This window comes from Cotesia glomerata, linkage group LG7 (genome assembly GCF_020080835.1).
Source record: "Cotesia glomerata isolate CgM1 linkage group LG7, MPM_Cglom_v2.3, whole genome shotgun sequence".
Taxonomy (NCBI): Eukaryota; Metazoa; Arthropoda; class Insecta; order Hymenoptera; family Braconidae; genus Cotesia; species Cotesia glomerata.
In genome coordinates, this window is record NC_058164.1 from 14,566,215 (window position 1) to 14,586,333 (window position 20,119).

At 34.4% G+C, this 20,119-nt stretch overlaps 2 protein-coding genes across 2 annotated transcripts in view; both read right to left on the minus strand.

Annotated features, from left to right (window-relative positions):
* The window catches only part of LOC123268284 (obscurin), a 109,894-nt gene that overhangs the window by 3,303 nt on the left and 86,472 nt on the right, over positions 1-20,119 (minus strand). The gene's annotated exons all lie outside the window — the stretch shown is intronic.
* On the minus strand, positions 3,878-4,654 carry LOC123268286. Its single transcript, XM_044733240.1, has 2 exons — positions 4,468-4,654; positions 3,878-4,365 (listed from the first exon to the last, which is right to left on the minus strand). The coding sequence occupies exons 1-2, from the start codon at positions 4,637-4,639 to the stop codon at positions 4,082-4,084; spliced, it is 456 nt and encodes a 151-aa protein (XP_044589175.1). The 5' UTR covers positions 4,640-4,654; the 3' UTR covers positions 3,878-4,081.

Consider the following 20,119-nt stretch of genomic DNA (forward strand, 5'->3'; position numbering starts at 1 on the left):
TACGATCTCGATTCCAGAATAAGACTGTCTTCTCAAAGATTCTCAAAAAATATGACAACTGCATATTTCCTTTTCCCTTGGTAATTTATGATACCCCTATCGTCCTGTGGCCACGACTACGTTGACAACCATGTGTCGACTTAGGTCTAAGCCTACCGCAATAAAACAATTTAGTTAAACTTATTTTTACAACCATACTCGAAGTAAGGGTACATTCTTTAATTATTGAGGATTACAAAAATATTACTATTCTAAAGAATATTCCCATCAGATTGCCAGAGAAATACTCCACTGTACTTTACTCTCCGACATATATATATATATATATATATATATATATATATATATATATATATATATATATATATATATATATATATATATAATATATATAAATATATAAAATATATGAAAAATTGATGTGGGTACTCAAATGTCTCGATGAGTGTAACATCAATATGAGCTTATATCTTTAAAAATGTCAATAGTTCACAAGATACAAGGTCATTTCTCAATTATATGTTTAGAGATAGAGCATTTTCAAATGTAACCTAAATATCTATTATAAATTGACTATCGACGAGAATGATACGAAACCTTGAAAAGGCAAAAATTAATGTCAAGTCCTTTGCAATGACAATAAATTTCACTAAAAAATCGATTTCATCATGTGACTATGCAGGAGACAAAATTGTTCTTATTCTCTTAATAATATAAATTACTAGCTGACCCGGCAAACGTTGTTTTGCCATGTAAATAATTTCTAGAGAATTTCTAGTGTAGAAAAAAAATTACTAACTTATTGGAAGTGTATAAGGATGTGGAATATGAGTGAAAAAGGCCTGGAGCGCTGTGAACGATAAGGGAATGTTGTTTGAAAATAACAAAACACCAAACATTAATTGTTTTAATTTATTAAAAGTAATAATTATTTATATAATTAATTAATTACATAATATTAATCTCTTCATGCTGCAGCGTGAACAATATTTTTTATTAGCCCGTTTTTAGCTAATACAAACAAACTTGATGGTTTACTCGAGAGCATGCAACCTATAATTGTCCGTGTGAAAAACATGGTGTGCTCAAATCTAAGCCACAAACAGACATTGTTTGGCCTTGGGATTTATTAATAGTCATTGCAAATGCCAATCTAATCGGAAATTGAATACGCTTAAATTGAATTGGCACATCTGTGGGTATAATAGGTATTCGTGGTATTAATATATTTTCACCTCGAAACTTGCCATTTGAAATGGTGCCTTCGATAACGTTTTTCATTAATTTTTTAATGACTAATCACGTACCGTTGCATAGCCGTGGCGGGTTCAAATTACGAAGCAAAATAATTGGATATCCAACCTTCAATTGTAAGTTATGTGGTGGCATGTCTGGCAAATCTAGTGAGTTCAAAAACTCTGTTGGAAAATTTACAGCTTCAGTGTCATCGCAAACTGTATCAATAGATTTATATGATACCAAGTCCCCTGGCAATAACTGTTGTATCTTCAGATTTAAAATGTCAACGTCCACATTTTTTGCAGCTAACATTGCTCTTTCTGCTAGCCACTCGAGATTTATGTAATTCGTGTATACATCGGGAAATATTTGTTCAATGAGAGCATCTTGCGAATCAATGATTGTGCAGAAATCATTCGCTAATTTTATGTATCCAGTTTCAGCTATAGTGACTTTTCCATCGCCGATATCTAAGAGTTGTTTTGAGAATGTTTCAGCGGATGGATCTTGAAGCATTTGAACGCGCATATTTACTTTCAGCTGTACTATTTCAACATTACGCCACAATGTCGATGATTTTAAGCAGGCGTTAATTTCATCAGCGTATGTTGAACGTGGAATGACGGGAAGTGTTTGTCTGAAGTCACCTGAAAGGACTAACAGAGTGCCACCAAATAGTTTGTCGTTGTTTTTAATATCTTTCAATGTCCTGTTCAACGCCTCAAGCGAATGTTTGTGTGCCATGGTACATTCATCTCAGATGATAATTTTACACTGTTTCAGCACTGTGGCTATGGACGATTGTTTTTTTATGTTGCACTCTGCGTCAGGGTTATTTTGAATATTAAGTGGTAGCTTAAATACTGAATGAGCTGTTCTGCCTCCATCCAATAAAGTTGCCGCAATGCCCGATGATGCAATGGCCAATGCGATGCCATTATTGGATCGTATTTTGGCGAGAATTAGCGAAATAAGGAATGTCTTGCCAGTTCCACCTGGTGCATCTAAAAAGAAGAACCCACCTTGTCCTGCTGAAACTGCGAGCATAATGCGGTCGTAAATGGTTCTTTGATCCTCATTCATTAGTGGGACATTGCGAGTAACAATCGCCGCCGTTTCTACAGTGTTGTACTGCATTTCACGATTCATTTCAGTGTTCATTAAATCAGTTGCACCTCGATTTGGCGAATTCATACCGAAATGACTGAGTGGTAAATTGGCAATGATAATGCAAAGATCCTCAATAGCAATCAATGCTTCATTGTACATATCGTCGCTGAATGTTATCGCTAGATCGTTACACCGTGTACGATGTTGATGCAATATATCATCAGTCATTGAATCTTTGTGATTATCCCACAATATTTCTGCTCGGGCTGGAAAACATGTAGTCAACACTATAGCGAATAGTAGACAAATTTGTATTGCTGTACAGTTCAATGCTGCTTCAGCAAGCATACATTCCCACTGATTGTCATCTTCTAGCAAGCCGAGTGCAAGGCATGCATCTTTAGTGCATGGTTTAGTGCTAGTTATTACGTTTGCAACGTATAAAGATACGTTGTATACTGTTGCCCATTCACTTTACGTATATCTTGAAATGACAATGGGCCAGTAACACTAACCAACAACAGTCGAAGATAAAAGCACTCAGTCTGTCTTGGATTCACTGTAAATACTCGCCCCAAGGCGTTTGATTTGAATAAATTGGGGCATGCATCAACTGGTGAGCCTTGCTTGCGGGGTATCCATTGTTTTGTTTGAGCCCATGTGAAATAGCGTGGTACTTGTGAATAGAGTAAAGTACATGCAAAGGCACCAAAATCATCCGCACGATTACACAATTCAAAAAATTCAGCGAGTGTAGTTTTTGGTGGATTTATAGCACGATTAATCGCTGTCTCGTTCATGAAATATACACACTGACCATTTTCAAGATGAACGGCTAACTGAACAACTGCTGGATCCCGTTCATGAATTGGAAAACCAAAGATACGCCAAACAGCTTCATTGGAGCTGATGTACCGACCTATTTGGTAGAGCGTTATTTCATCGTTTTTATTTACTGGAGGAGCATTCACATTGGTATTTTCCACTCTAAACACCGCCATGTCACTGCCTTTATGGACATACTTACAAATGTATTTGATGCTCTTCACAGAACTGCAGAACTCAACATTAATATGAGCATTGTATGTTTTGCTCAGCAGGGGCGAATATGGCACGACTCAACGATTGTCAATATCAATGTCTGTGTTGCTGATGTTTTTAATCAATGATTGTCCGCCATTATCTGGATTCCTTCGACGATATATAGGATATCCGTCGACATTTGTAATTGTATCGTTAGTGAAATCTTTAGGGAAATTTTTTGTACATTTTCCATCTGACATGCAAAGCGATGAACGATTAAAAGTACCGCATGGGCCATGAATCATGTTTGCTGTAACAATATCAAACAGCAATTGATCAGTAGACGGATCGGGAATTTTTGCAGAAATTATATTATCTATTTCTTCAGGACGGATTTTGTCGATTAACCAAACCAAAATGTGGGCATGAGGTAATCCTCGCTTTTTCCACTCAACCGAATACAGCCAGCAACGTGTGGGACCGAATACATGTGATTTAGTAAGAAAATTTATTAATGACTTCAGCTTTTGTCTAAACACACGTGCTGTAATGTCATGACGATGTATTGCATTTTGGCCAGGCAACAGCAAAGATGTAATCTCTGGCCATTTTAGATTACATGTGAACGTGATAAATAAACACGGTCACCCATATTCGCGCACGAAAGTCAGAGCATCCTGTATATACTCTTGCATATGACGTGGACTGCCTACGTACGATGATGGTAGAATGACAGAGTTACCAATTTCGACCTTCCAGCGTCGGCGTTGTTGACAATAGCGTCTCGCAAGTGAATGTACTCTTCCACACGTAGCTTGAGTTGATTATATCGTAAGTATCGTAGTCGTTCGCCTTCTATCTTCGCGTACATGTCGACCATGAATTGTTGACAAAGCTCTCGAAATCGTAGAATGACGTTATCCAGCCCGCGTCTAATCATCAATCTATACGCATAATAATCCTTCGAGCTAACGTTCTTGTTTGTTTCAGCTCCTGTAATAATATATTCATAAATATTAATTTAAGTTAATTGCGTTTAATAATTTAATTATTTTGTTAAAAGTGTAATAATAAAATTCATAATAAATGAAGTACCTGATACGGGATCTCGTTGTTTAATATTTATGCTATATCCGTCTTGTCCCTTCCAGAAGATTAGCGGATATTGGAGAGCGTCATGTGAACGGTCTGTATCAGCAATGAACTGAAGATTATTATTTCTCCTACGAATCACAATTTCTCGTGCACCTGTACGATCGCCAACCATGATTCCAGCAACGTCGTATAGATAATATAAAATAATATAAAATAATTTTTGATGTTATAATAAACGTAAAAAATAATTTATGCTTACAACTCAATAGCCGTTGTTTGCGGGAACTCGTGACACGTGTTGAGTATTTTAGAGGTTATGTAAGTCACTTAATTAACTGATCGTGCGATTTACACTCAAAATTAATAATTTCATTAGTTATTAATAATTAATTATATTCAATAATATTAGTTATTAATAAATAAATAATAAAGTTACTCAAGAATATATTTGATATGAGAGTTACACTGAGATAGTAAAAATGTTTAACTACTACGCTTGAAGCATAAACACTAATAATAGCTGAAAACTGTAGAGGTAACATCCCTACTTCGTGCTGTTTACAGGGTGAGAAGTGACACCGGTAGACACATGAAGGGAATAACTTACCAAGTGATAATAATTGATGTTATCGAGCGGGATAGAAAATGATAAAATTATGAAAATGACTATTAAAAAGCAAGGGTTGGTGATAAAAAAGTGCAAATTTAAAGTTGTATGTATTTTTTGATGCCACATAATAAAAAAATTGAAAAAAAAAAAATTTTATCAAAAAAATAAAAAATAAATTTTCAGGGTGAACACCCCTTATCACTTAGAGGTTAGAAAAACACATAGTAGCCGATTCTCAGACTTACTGAATATGCATAAAAAATTTCATGAGAATCGGTCAAGCCGTTTCGGAGGAGTATGGGAACGAACATTGTGACACGAGAATTTTATATATTATATATATATATATATATATATATATATATATATATATATATATATATATATATATATATATATATATATATATATATGCTGTATATATATATATATATATATATATATATAGTAGACTGGGCGAAAAAAAACGACTATTTTTTTTTTTCTGTCGATACTGTGAAAATATCATTCAAGATGATAAAAAAAAAATTATTGTGAAAGTTTAAGTCCTTAATAATAATATCAAGGGGTGTATCGTTACGACTATTGATTTTTCAACCGTAATCGCATTTTTTACTCAAAACTCGTTAGTTATCAATCTGAAAATTTTTAGCAATATGTATTCTTATAGGTAATTAAATTTCCTAAAAAAAAGTTCTCCTAGTAAATTACTGTAAAACAAGCCGTTTCCTTGTAATAATGCCTTAAACAAAGATTTATTTTTTCAATTTTGCGTTTCGATTTTGGATTTTTGTAGCTACCAGAAATATCAACATTTTTACGGTTTAAAATACTTATTTTTAAAGGAAATTTAATGCTCTACAAAAAAAGTTGCTTGACATTTTTAATTAAATTCACTCTTTTCAAATTTATTCGACGTTGAAGTTAAATTCAAAAGTAATTTATCGTTTTTTTCGCGTTACACATGATTTTTCCCTTTTGATTGAAAAATTTATGACTTTAATATTGAGAATAATTTTTTTTTGTTGGACCACTAAATTTTTTTTTATAAAATCATAATTTATCAATGTATTATTTTGCTTTTAAACGATTAGTTATTGACATAAGTTGATTTTTAATGTTTTTAAGTAACTACAATAATAAAAAAATTCGGCTTCTCAATCAAAAGTTATTTATTTGTGTAGGAATATACTTTTTTCTATAAACTTACACTTTTAAACTTCCGTTTTTAACCCTCTTGTTTTTATCCTTTTTAATGTCAATACTGTCGCAGTTTAATATACTCCCCCTCCACCATTATATTTGTAAATGTTCATTAGCGACGTCGACCGCCTGAAAATGACTTTGAATGTTTCACGTTAAAGCGCTGCGAGGTATCGTGAGCTTTTCCGTAATATGTTACCGAAGCTGAAAACATAGACTTTCTTCACTCCCACCGACTGATTTTTATCATTGCATTGTTCAAAAAAATGAATTCTCTTTGTGTATAATTACTTTGATTCTATTCTTAATTGTGCAAAGTAACTTAAACGTTGTCAACGCAAATTTGAGTTTTCATTAAGTATTCATTTATTGTTTGGTATATAATTTTTTTCTTTATTTCTTCAGATTGTTTAATTGTAATTGATAGTTTGAATTTATTTATGGTATGTAATTGTTTCATTGTAAAAATAACTTTAACCTCAATTACAGTATTACAAATTAAGTGTTCAGTTAATTCTGTGTTAGTGAATTGTTTCATTACATTACTTTGTTACGTTTAAGTTCGATTTGATAAAAAAATCGACAATATGTCATTGGAGAAAACTTATTTGATTTGGTGTTCCTATTGAGAAAATTAATAACCGTAAACTTCCGACTGTCAAAGAAGTTTTATCAAGAAGAAGTTTTATATCAAAATGGTGAGACATTTATGGTATTTGAGTGATCAATTAGCCATAATGTCTCTATTTGATGATTCTATTGACCTGACTGTGAAGAAAAAACTGATTGAAAACCGAATAAATAATAAATCATCAAATACTAAAACCAGAAAATATGAAGTAGCGAGCGATTCAGATGAATTGCTAGAAAAAGATGTGACTTCATTTCTGTAGAATCGCTCACCATATTCAAAGAATTTGATTTGCTGTATGATTTTATCGATGAAGATATAAGCAATTGGTCCAATAATGATAGTTTTCAAGAGTGTAAGTAATTTTTTGGAAAATTAGCTGTCGTCAATGATGTTGCAGAACGTGGTGTATCATTAATTGAAGATTACAATAAGTGTCTCACTAAAAACGAAGAACAACTTCAGTATTTGTTGTTAGCCGTTAGTGAACATCGGAAAAAATACCTAAATTGTAATAAAGTAATTTGATTGAATAATTATTTTTCCAACTGATCCTTCGTCATGATTTGATAATAATTAATGAATTTTTTTTGTAAAATATAAATTATAAGTGAAAATAAAATGATTTTTTATCTCTTTTATTAATTTTATTTGTTTCGACTTATTATTCAATTTTTTTTCTGTAAATAAAAGTATGTCACTAGTCAAATAAATAATTTATAATTAAGGGACCGGATTTATTTTACTATTGGAGTTAGTTAAATACAGTGAAAATGAATTTATGTCGATAACTAATCGTTAAAAAACAAAATAATGCATTGATAAATTATGATTTAAAAAAAAAAATTTAGTGGTCCAACAAAAAAAAAAAAAATTAGGAAAACGGTTGACCCTAAAGGCCATCCCTGCAACTTCCCGCTAATTCCGTTAATACCTGGCCGCTTTTTTGAGCTCTTCGAGCTCAAAAGTACAATCTGTGTGTTGTTTTAAGCTCTCCGAGCTCAAAAAGATACCTTTTCTATGCTTTTGAGCTCTTTGAGCTCAAAAGTCTGATAGAAGTTTCATGGAACACTATTTTTTGAATGTTCATACCGCAATAACTTTTGAATGAATGAACCGATTTTTACGCGGTTGGCGGCATTCTACGTAGTTTTTTAAGCCTTATAAATAATTTCTAAGTTTCAATTGATCAAACTAGAAATTTCGGAGTAACTCTGAAAAAACACTTTTTTCGGTTTTCTTTCGTTCACGATATCTCTCGAACGAATCAACCGATTTTGACCAGCTTGGTGGCAATCAACGTGGTTTTATGATGTTAAGAGCTGATTCGTTTTTGGAATCGATCGGTAGAGCTGTTTGAAAGTTATTCCAAAAAATGTCGAAGTTATGTTGAAAAAATCCTTATTTCCAAATATTTCGTCGAGGATATCTCTCGAACTAATCAATCGATTTCCACGTTTTTGGCGGCAATCGACGCGGTTTTTTAACTTCTGAAATTATTCTATATCATCAAAAACGATCCGAGAAGAAATGACGAAGTTATGTGAAAAAAACAGTTTTTTCGGTTTTTTTCGGTTTTATTTCGTTCACGCTATCTCTCGAACGAATCAACCGGTTTTTACCGGATTAGCGCCGATCGGCGTGGTTTTTTGACGTTAAGAGCTGATTAGTTTTTGAAATTGATCGATCGAGCCGTTTAAAAGATATTCCAAAAAAACCACTTTCAAAAATGATTTTTTTCTAATTTTTTTTGAGATTTTTCAAAATTTCTCAAAATCTATCGGTCCGAATCGGTTCAAATTCTCAGGAAATCTAAGTTTGGCGAAGCCCTTTCGAATGGCACCAACCGCGATGAAATCGGTTCAACCGTTCAAAAGTTATAAGTGATTCACATACTTACACACACACACACACACACACACACACACACACACACACACACACACACACACACACACACACACACACACACACACACACACACACACACACACACGTCAACTGCCGCATTCGACCAGTTGTAAAAGTAACACGCTGCATCAGATGTCTCGGATACGGGCACGCGACGAACTCCTGCAAGGGGCCTGACAGAAGCAAGTGCTGCTTTAAATGCGGAGGAGGAAACCACAAAGCTGCAGACTGCGTTGAACAGCCAAAGTGCTTCCTCTGTACAGAGGAACAAGAAGCTCCAGATAGCTTATGTCATATTCCAGGCTCCGGGGTTTGTAAGGTATTCCGCACCGCACTTGCCGAAGCTACAAAAGGGCAGAAATGACACGCATACTTCAAGGAAACCTGAATAGATGTGCGTTGGCGCAAAATTTACTTCGCCAGCGAGTCTTTGAAGAGAGGATCGACGTTTGCTTCATCTGTGAGCAATATCTAAACCTCCAAGATAGAGCATGGTTCGCAGACAAAACTGGCACGGCGGCAATTTGGATTGCAAATACAAAGAACGTTACCACCATCAACAGCGGAAGTGGAGCAGGTTTTGTCTGGATTCAAACCCCCCATAACCTACTTCATCAGCGTCTATCTCTCACCTAACGAAGGGATTAGTGTGTTCCGACAGAAACTGGCAAATATAGAGGATGTGATCACCAAGTTCGACGGCGAAGTTATCGTAGCTGGTGATTTCAATGCTAAATCGGCTGAATGGGGCGCTGATTTCTCCGACACCAGAGGCAACGAGGTCGCTGACGTCGTGGCTAGACTCGACCTCATAGTGCTAAATACTGGGAGCACCACGACTTTCAGAAGACCGGGGTACCAAGAGTCCATCCTCGACATTTCGTTGGCGACTCCAAAAATTGCCAACATGATTGAAAACTGGACAGTATCCGAAAAATACAGTGGCAGTGATCACCAGTTCGTGACATTTAACGTTGGATTGGCATCTGCTCCGGTACCACAACACGACCTTTCTAAGCGAAAGTGGAATGTCAGGAAGCTTGATCCAGAGGCACTGCGAGCTTCACTTGCGCGGAGCTGGTCTACCCTTCAGAACAACCCGACTCCGGATACTTGCAGCGAGACAGAAAGGACAGTACTAAATACGATGAAGGAGATTTCCGCCGCATGTGACGCCTCTATGCCGCGGTTGAAAAACCGGAGTTTTCGCAGGCCGGCGTACTGGTGGTCAACAGACATAGCGGAACTTCGCAAAATGTGCCATCAACTACGTCGCCGCGCAACGAGAGCCGCCAAACGCTCCTCAAGCCAGGACTTGTATTCAAAAGAGTACAAGCAGGCCAAAAAAGATGCTAAATCGAGCCATCAAAGCAAGTAAAGCAAAGTTGTGGAAAGAGATCTGCAACGATCTCGACAATGACATCTGGGGTAAAGCCTACCAAATTGTCGCCAAACGACTTGGAAAGGCTTCACCAGAGGCGCCGAAGCCTCCAGCCTTAATGGATAGCATCGTAGCGGAGCTTTTCCCCAAACACCCGCCGCGGGAGAAGAAACACTACACTAAAAACAACGAAGTAACGCCCTTCACAACTAAGGAACTACAAGACGCGGCCAAGTCACTCAAAACAGGAAAGGCACCTGGACCTGATGGCATCCCGGCATCGGTGATCAAGATTATAGCCCTGGAATACTCAGACTTACTCCTGAACACCTACAACGCATGCTTGGCAACTGGCACCTTTTCCGCGGTCTGGAAACAGCAGAGATTGGTTCTCTTAGACAAAGGTAAGGGAACCCCCATAACACCTTCGTCGTTTAGACCACTCTGTATGCTAGACATTGCTGGAAAATTGCTCGAGAAGCTCATACAAGGGAGACTTCGCGACGACATCAACCGTGCTGGAGGTTTTGCCACCAACCAGCATGGCTTCCGAAAAGGTCATTCGACAGTCGGAGCGATCAAGAAAGTCATAAAGACAGCAACACAAGCATGGTCTGGTAGCCTCAAAGCTCGTAAAGTATGTCTTCTCCTCACGCTAGATGTCAAAAACGCATTTAACAGCGCAAATTGGGGAGACATTTTAGACGCTCTGGAGCACAAGTTTGACGCGGAGCCAGAAAATCTGGCACTAGTCGACAACTACCTTGACGATAGAAAGCTAATAGTGGAAACTACTGAAGGCCCACAAGAATACACCATAACGGCTGGCGTGCCGCAAGGCTCAATAATGGGGCCTGATCTATGGAACGCAGACTACGACGAGCTTCTTGAAATCCCGTTGCCAGAGCAAGTAGAGCTAACAGGCTTTGCAGACGACGTTGCAGCTACTATAGTGGCGGACAGCGTGGAAGAGGCCGAACTGCTAGTTCGGGAAACCATCGACACCGTCGAGACTTGGCTCGATAAGCATCACCTGAAACTCGCCAAACAGAAAACCGAGATGGTCGTTCTGACTCGTCAAAAATGGTTTCCAAAACCATTCGCTATGGACATGGGAGAAACAACGCTGACGTCAACAAGGGCCCTGCGGTATCTAGGGGTAATGATAGACGAGAAACTATCTTTCCGTGAACACCTCGACAGTGCATGCAAGAAAGCCAGCAAGACTGTGTCTAGCCTAGCACGAATTATGACCAACACCATGGGACCAAGAACAAAAAGAGAAGAGTTCTTCTAGAAGCAGTCCACTCGGTACTGCTTTATGGAGCGGAGATATGGGCAGACATATTAAAGCAGAAGACCTACCGGCGAAAGATCGCAGCAGTACAGCGGCGAGGCGCTCTCAGGGTTGCCTGCGCCTACCGCACAGTTTCCGAAGCGGCTGTATTGGTCATTGCAGGAGCCGCGCCCATCGACCTATTAGCGTTCGAAAGAGCAAAACTCTATGACGCTAAAGACAGTGATGATAACATGAAGGACGCAAGAACGAGGATAAAGGCGGAAACGCAGCAAGAGTGGCAGGACCGATGGACATCGGGAGAGACGGGCAGATGGACGGCGCGCCTGATCCCAAACATCAACGTCTGGCTCTCTCGGAAGCACGGGGATACGGACTTCTTCCTGACCCAGCTATTGACGGGACATGGGCAGTTCAACGCCTATCTTTTCAAGATGGGTTTGCACAGCACACCAACGTGCAAATACTGCCCGGATAAAATCGACGACGCCGAACACACATTCTTCGAGTGTGCTCGATGGAAGGACTACAGAAGAAGCACCGAAGAGATCATAGGCACCAGGCTCTCCCCCTCAAGCCTGGTGACCTATATGATCAAACAAGAGGAAAACTGGTCAGCTGTTGCAGTTTATGCACAGCACCTCCTGAAAGACAAAATCGCAGAAAGGGACCAGTAGCCAAGAGTAGGCGTCGTGAGACGCAGCACGACTGGATTGAAGTAATGCTAACGCGGTTCCAATCCAGTCCTCCCCGTACCATCTAGGGGAGAGGGGAAGAGGAATGTTTTTTTTAGTGGGTAAAAATCTCCACACTACCGACTATCGATATCTGCCGGAAGATGGGCGGCAGAGTTAACGATACCGGTGTCTTTTGAAGATCTTTTTTCGTACCTCTTTACAAAAAAAAAAAAAAAAAAAAAAAAACACACACACACACACACACACACACACACACACACACACACACATACATACAGACATAGTGACAACCTCGCGGGGATAGTCAGGGAAGCTTCCTGTGACCTTCAAACGTCGAGATCTGATGAAAACTCGATTTTTGCAAAACGGGGTGAAAACAATAACTTCCCGATTTTTGAAAATCTGAGATTTTTAGCGGGAAGTTAAAAATTAGAAAAACGGTTCACCCTAAAGGCCATCCCTGCAACTTCCCGCTAATTCCATTCCTGATGGGCGCTTAAAATTGTACTTATGACATTTTTGAGATTTTTAAACTCAAAATATAATTTATGTGATATTTTGAGCTCGCTGAGTTCAAAGAAATAATATTTCTATGCATTCGAGCTCTTTCAGCTCAAAAGTCTGATAGAAGTTTCATAGAACACTATTTTTGGAATTTTCAAACCGCAATATCTTTTGAATGGATCAACCAATTTTCACGCGGTTGGCGGCATTCGACGCAGTTTTATCATCCTCATAAGCTATTTTCAGGTTTTATTTGATCGAATTAAAAATTTCGGAGTAATCCCGAAAAAACACTTTTTTTGGTTTTCTTTCGTTCACGATATCTCTCGAACGAATCAACCGATTTTGACCAGCTTGGTGGCGATCAACGTGGTTTTTTATTGTCTAGAGCAAATTAGTTTTTGGAATCGATCAGTGGAGCCGTTTAAAAGTTATAAAAAAAAAAACACATTTGAAAAAATTTTTTTTCTTAATTTTTTAAAGATTTCTCAAAATCTACTGATCCGAATCGGTTCAAATTTTACTCAAAATCTAAGTTTGGCCAAGCCCTTTCAAATGGCACCAACCATTATCTGGCTATCGTGGCTATCCAATCACGATAAGATCGAATCAGTCGTTCAAAAGTTATAAGCGGTTCGCATACTTTCACACACACACACACACACACACACATACACACACACACACTCACATAAATACATACATAGTGACAACATCGCGGGGGTAGTCAGGGAAGCTTCCTATGACCTTTAAACGTCGAGATCTGATGCAAACTCAATTTTTGCAAAACGGGGTGAAAACAATAATTTCCCGATTTTTGAAAATCTTCGATTTTCTTAGCGGGAAGTTAAAAATTATTCTCAATATTAAAGTCATAAATTTATCAATCAAGAGGAAAAAATCATGTGTAACGCGAAAAAAACGATAAATTACTTTTGAATTTAACTTCAACGTCGAATAACTTTGAAAAGAGTGAATTTAATTAAGAATGTCAAGCAACTTTTTTTGTAGAGCATTAAATTTCCTTTAAAAATAAGTATTTTAAAACGTAAAAATGTTGATATTTCTGGTAGCTACAAAAATCCAAAATCGAAACGCAAAATTGAAAATATAAATCTTTGTTTAAGGCATTATTACAAGGAAACGGCTTGTTTTACAGTAATTTACTAAGAGAACTTTTTTTTAGGAAATTTAATTTTCTATAAAATTACATATCGCTAAAAATTTTCAGATTGATAATTAACGAGTTTTGAGTAAAAAATGCGATTACTGTTGAAAAATCAATAGTCGTCACGATACACCCCTTAATATTATTATTAAGGACTCAAACTTCCACAATAATTTTTTTAATCATCATAAATGATATTTTTACAGTATCGATAGAAAAAAAAAATAGTTGTTTTTTTTTGGCCCAGTCTAATATATATAAATATAGTAGGGTGTGCCAAAATGTAACTCCCGTGGAGAACCTTTTAAAATTGGAATTTTTAGTTCCACTTTTAACAGGGGCTGCGTTTGGGCATTTCCTGATATATTTTGGTGTGAGACAATGTATTTGATTTTCATAGAATTTTTTTAACAGAAGCTTAGTTTGGGTATTTCCGGTGAAAATTCAAAATTTGGCCGGAAGTGCCCAATTAAATCTCCTGTTAAAAATCATATAAATAATTAAATGAATTCTCTCTACCCGAAATATCTCAGGAAATGCCCAAACACAGCTGCTGTTAAAGGTGGAACTCAAAATTCCAATTTTCAAAGGTTCTCCTCGGAAGTTACATTTTGGCACACACTAATATATATATATATATATATATATATATATATATATATATATATATATATATATATATATATATATATATATATTAGGGTGTGCCAAAAAAGACGATATTTTTTTTACTCTTAGCCCAAAATATGATAGGATATGTCTAAACAAAAATTCTGTCAAAAGGCCAGCTCTTAATTTCAATTTTAAGAGCTCCTTCATCGAACTTTAAGTTTTCCCATATAAATAACATGGAAAGTACGGTTTTAAACAGTATTTTACCCTGCAAGCTGTGAAGAAAATTTTTTTTAATAAAATGAATGATTGGACCTTTTTAAGCATTAAATTTCTGAGAAAAAATTTCATTGAGTCATAAATCAATCGTCATTATTTAAGTTTTTACGGATCTTTGAAATTTGAATTTTTTGAAAATTTTACGTTTTTTGCATTTAACAGCCAAACTATTGGAGATAGAAAAAAAATTAAATAGCAATTTTGTAGTTCGTTTGATGCTCTATAACAAAGTTCTTAACAATTTTTTTGTATAATCAATAACAAAAAAGCTACAGACCTACAAAGTTTTGTTTTTATTATTTTTCACTTTTTTCAATTGAACTATCGATGATATAGAACAAAAAATTTAGTATAAATTTTTAGTATATCAAATTTGCAACAAAATTGTATAGGTGAGATTTTTCGTATTATTGATGGTTAAAAGTTACAGGCTCAACAAATTCTATTTTTTATGATTTTTCATCTATATCATGTAGTATATCAATAATATATATAAAAAATTAATAAGAAATATAAAGTACATTCAATTTTTTACAAATTTATGCTTGGTAAACTTTATATACTGTCTGCAGTTCCTAGATCAAAAATTGTTTACTAAAATCCAGTAAGAATCAGAAGAACTACAATAAGAATTTGTGAAATAGAACCCTCCTTCAAGTTGTTTACTATGACTAGATTATTATAATTATGGTTTATGATGAAATATACACGATTAGATTAAATAATGATGATAATAAATTTATAATTACTTTGCAAATAAAACAGATAAAAAGTTTTTATAGTTTTGATTATATATTTAGACTCTAAAGAAATATGTTTCCTTTTCAATATCAATTAATCGCAATTTAACCCAGAAAAATTATTACACAAAAATAAATTCTCAATATTTTATGTTTATGTTTCTATAAATATTAATATTTGCATTGAACTATGTGTTTTCTATAAAAATGAAGTTGTTATTGCTGCCAATATTCAAATTTAAATTCAAATTATCCTAAGGAATTCGCATTTAACGCCCTCTAAGCATTTATTGTTTTACCGCTTAATTGATAAATTTTCCCCGGGAGAACGCCAATTAGTGAATTCTATTGTCTTTCGTTTTAATTAGTCTTCAATTGAGGTTGGTTTTTTAAGAGTTATTTATGTAATAACAACAATTATACTTTTTGGAAAAAAAAACAATGTCTAGTAAAACTAATCAAAGAAAATACATCAACTTAGTTGGCTTCGAATCGAAAAATTTAAATAATTTAAAATTACCGATGAATCGTGACGTTTTATGTTTTTTTTTTTTACAAACATAGAACAGAAAAACGAATTATCCGCGAAAGTGCTAAACTTGTTTTTTTTGAGGTTAGTAAGGTGTGGAATAAGTTTTCATTGCCTGCAAACAACTCACATAATACAATCGTAAAAATTGAAAAATTGTACAAAGATTGGCAAATAACTCAAGTGAATAAAGCTCGAAAAAGATCTCCAGCTCAACTATTAGTTGAAAAAAATTTCAGAGATTCTCTTGATCGGTTATTTGATATTGCACCGCAGAATGCTTTACAGATTCTGAATTCTCCTCAAAAAAGAATTCTGATTGATAGTCGGCACATCTGTAAAACTAGCCAGTTGTTAAAAAACGCTACCGATGTTCAAGAAGTGCTAAGTACAGCAACTATTTGCCTAGATAATAACTTGAATGTTGTTCAAGTGGAAAGTACAGAAACAAACTCAGATATTAACGAGATTGATCTAGCAGGTATATTAGATAGGTGTTTTTTTGTTCTATTTTTTATAATCTACACTGAGAGAAAAAATTTATTTTAATTAGCAATGTTGCAATAAAAAGTTAATTTGATAAAACTTTTCATCAATTTCATTTCTTAGCTGAAGAAATTAAAATTTTATTAACAGTAACTTTCTTGTTCAAAAAAGTTTTCTAGATTTGGGAAAAAACAATTTTGGATGTGAATTCGCAAGTTGTCTTTCTAAGATTGTTTTTTTTTCCTAATCAAATAAAATTAATTTCAACGAGAAAGTTGCTATGATAATAATTGGGATTTCTTCAGCTAAGAAATAAAGTTATGAAAATTTTCAATAAGTCTATTTTTGTCACAACAATGCCTATTCCTTTCAAAATCAATTTTTTTTTCTTAGTGATCTCTTTCATGAGCTGATGAAATTGAACTCTTTTCTCAATTTTCCTTAATTTGTACTCTTAAAAATTTCCATTTATAGACTCTATGTTGCCTCTTTCACAACATTCTACTGCTTCTACTGCATCAACTCAATCAAATAGTTCTACTACTTCTGACTTTTCTAATGAACTACCTCTAGAACCAAAACTAAAAAAAATCAAATTAATGACACCGGAAGTTGTTTCAGCAATGGATAGAGCTAACGTTACCAGTAGACAAGCGACACATCTTATTTTCGCTATTGCATCGGCTTTGGGACATAATTTAAATGATGTCTCTATAAGTCACCGTACGGTTCATCGAAATCGGATAGAATTAAGAAAGGAAATTGCCAAAGATTTAAAAACTGACTTGAGAATTGCTCAATGCGTTGTTATCCATTGGGATGGGAAGTTACTGCCTGATATAACTGGCCGGGACAAAGTTGAAAGACTTCCAATAATCTTATCAGGTGTTAATACTCAGCAATTATTAGGAGTACCTAAGCTTGATCGTGGGACTGGGTTAAATCAAGCTATCGCTATCAAGGAAATTATAAAATGAATGGAACATCTTGGATCGTATTAAAAGCAATGTGTTTTGATACTTGTCCTACAAACACAGGTAAATATACTTGTTACAAAATTAAGGTAAATAAACAAAAATTTAAAATTTTTGGTGATTTTAAAAGCCTCTAATTTGAAGGAAAATAATCATACAGTATTGTTTTTAAATCTGAACTTTAAAATTTTTGAGCGTGAACAGTATTGAGGTAATATAAATCATAAGAAAATGACAAAACTTCCAAGAATTTGCTCATATTCTGTTAAAATTAAAGAAAATTTCTTTTCTCAAGTTTTCTTTTCGAAAAATTTGTACCTTTTGTGTTCTCTACAACAATTGACATTTGTTGAAAGAGAAAATGTTGCTTCGTAAGGATAACTTAATCTTCAAAAGAGCATACAAATTGAGAAAGATATCTTTATAATTTAAAAAGATCTAATTGATTTTTGACGGGTACTTATGAGAAAAATCCCAGCGCTTTAAAACGTTCAGAGTTTTTAGGGCATTTTAAAATTCAAAACTACAGAAAATATCCTCCAATTATTCATTACATCTTAATTGATACTAAGTAATCTGATTATACATACGCATCCAAATTTTTTTTAGACGAAATTTTGATTTCGAAAAAATTCTTTTATTAACATCCGTTGACCGCTTGTACAGAATATTTTGTAGTTTTCAAGACCCTCTTTTTACTCTTACGGAGATCATTATTTTCTGAGAAATCGATTGTTAAATTCAAAAAAGACTTTTTTACTCTCACCGACGATAACTTAGCACCAAATAATCGAACAGAGTTTGAAATAAAGTCAAAAAGACAAGAAAGAAATTCTCTAGAAGAGTCTTATGATGACGTTTTAAAAAAAATGATTGAAGTCTATAGACCGTCTCAAAGATCAGCAAATATTTGGAAAATTTTTTTTCGATGATTTTCTACTCTATACACTTTGATTAAAACTAGAAATTGAATTAATTAGTTTATTACTTTATTAGGGTGTGCCAAAGTTCAATTTCGAGAAACTCAATTGTTTGAGTTCTGCTTTTAACAGGAGTTGAGTTTGGGAATTTTCTGAGATATTTTGAGTTGAGACAATTTATTTGAATTTCATAGAATTCTTAACAGGAGCTTTGTTTGGGCATTTCCGGCTCAAATGCGGAAATTTCAGCGGAAATGAGCAAACAAAGCTCCTGTTAAAAGTTCTATGAAAATCATGTAAATTGTCTCAATCCAGAATATCTTAGGAAATGCCCAAACACAGCTCCTGTTAAAAGCAGAACTCAAAATTCCAATTTTAAAAGGTTTCTCATGGGGATTGAATTTTGGCACACCCTATTTATTATACTAAGAAAAAATTTTCCGGTCCATGTCTTTCACGTACACGGTGTATGACTTATTTTCAATACTTTAGTGTACGAAATTCTTAAATTTTTTTGATATTCTCGAAAGTATCAATTGGTATCGAATTTTATTTAATTTTCTAATCATTTTTATTGTAGGATCTGATAAAGGAACATGCAGTCGCTTAGAACAAATGCTAAAAAAGCCATTATTATATTTGGCATGTCGACATCACATATATGAGTTGATTTTGAGAAGCGTTGTTGAAGTTGTTTGGCCAGGATCAAATTCTCCTAATGTACCGATTTTTGTACGGTTCCAAAACTCTTGGAAGAACATAGACCAAACAAAGTATGAGACTGGTATTCAAGATTCCATTATAAATAAAGAAGTTCACGGTAAAAAAGACGAAATAATTAGTTTCATCGTAACTGAACTGCAGGTAGTTAATTTAAATTATAATGATCATTTCTATTAATTAATGTTCGCACATTCACTTTAAAAAGTATACTCTTAAGTCATAGTTTGAGAGCACTATACAAATAAGAAAATTTAAGAAATATATGAATTTTTTGAATATTTCAATTGAATTTGAACGAGTATATTTAAATAAAAAATAGTTTTACCCATAAGAATCAATAAGGTATTTTCAAGTTTCCAGTTCTTCATACGGATATTTTTAACTTTTAATTTTTTTTTCTCAATAATTTATTGTTAAGATACTTGTAATAGAATACAAAACTATACTGATAAAAAAGTGAACTTTTGACTCAATAGAAAAAATCTTGAACCATGAAAACTATTTTGAAAAAACTGATTTTCTTGAGTCTAGAGAAAAAATTCTCAAGCCAAGAAATTTTCTTTGGTCAATAATTTTTTCTCTTGAATCAAAAAAAATCATTTTCTTCAAAATAGTTTTAATAGTTCAAGATTTTATTCTCGATTCAAGTCAATTTTCTTATCAGTGTATTGATTTTAATTTAATTATCAACGATTTGACCACCAAACGTCGTGCGGATCGAAATAAAACTAAAAAAAAATGATATTTTTTCGGTCAGAATGCAGCTCAGACCATTATTAATGAATTTCCCGATCGTTTTTCCTCCTAAAAAATTTTAGAATCTCCGTTTAAAAACTCAACATTTCAAAATACTATTTTTTGTCTCTCGTTCAAGCAGTTATTGATGAAAGTACCGCCTTTCAAATATCACTAAAAAATTAAAAAAATTCATTTGCTCCTTTAGACTTTTGACTAGTAGTCGAATTTAACTAATACTGAAAACTGAC

Bases quoted from the DNA above. Each gene is read 5' to 3' on its own strand.
- LOC123268286 (XM_044733240.1), bottom strand. From the start codon at position 4,639: ATGGTTGGCGATCGTACAGGTGCACGAGAAATTGTGATTCGTAGGAGA. The intron at 4,366-4,467 runs GTACTTCATTTA...ATATTATTACAG, and splicing joins ACAACGAGATCCCGTATCAG to GAGCTGAAACAAACAAGAAC.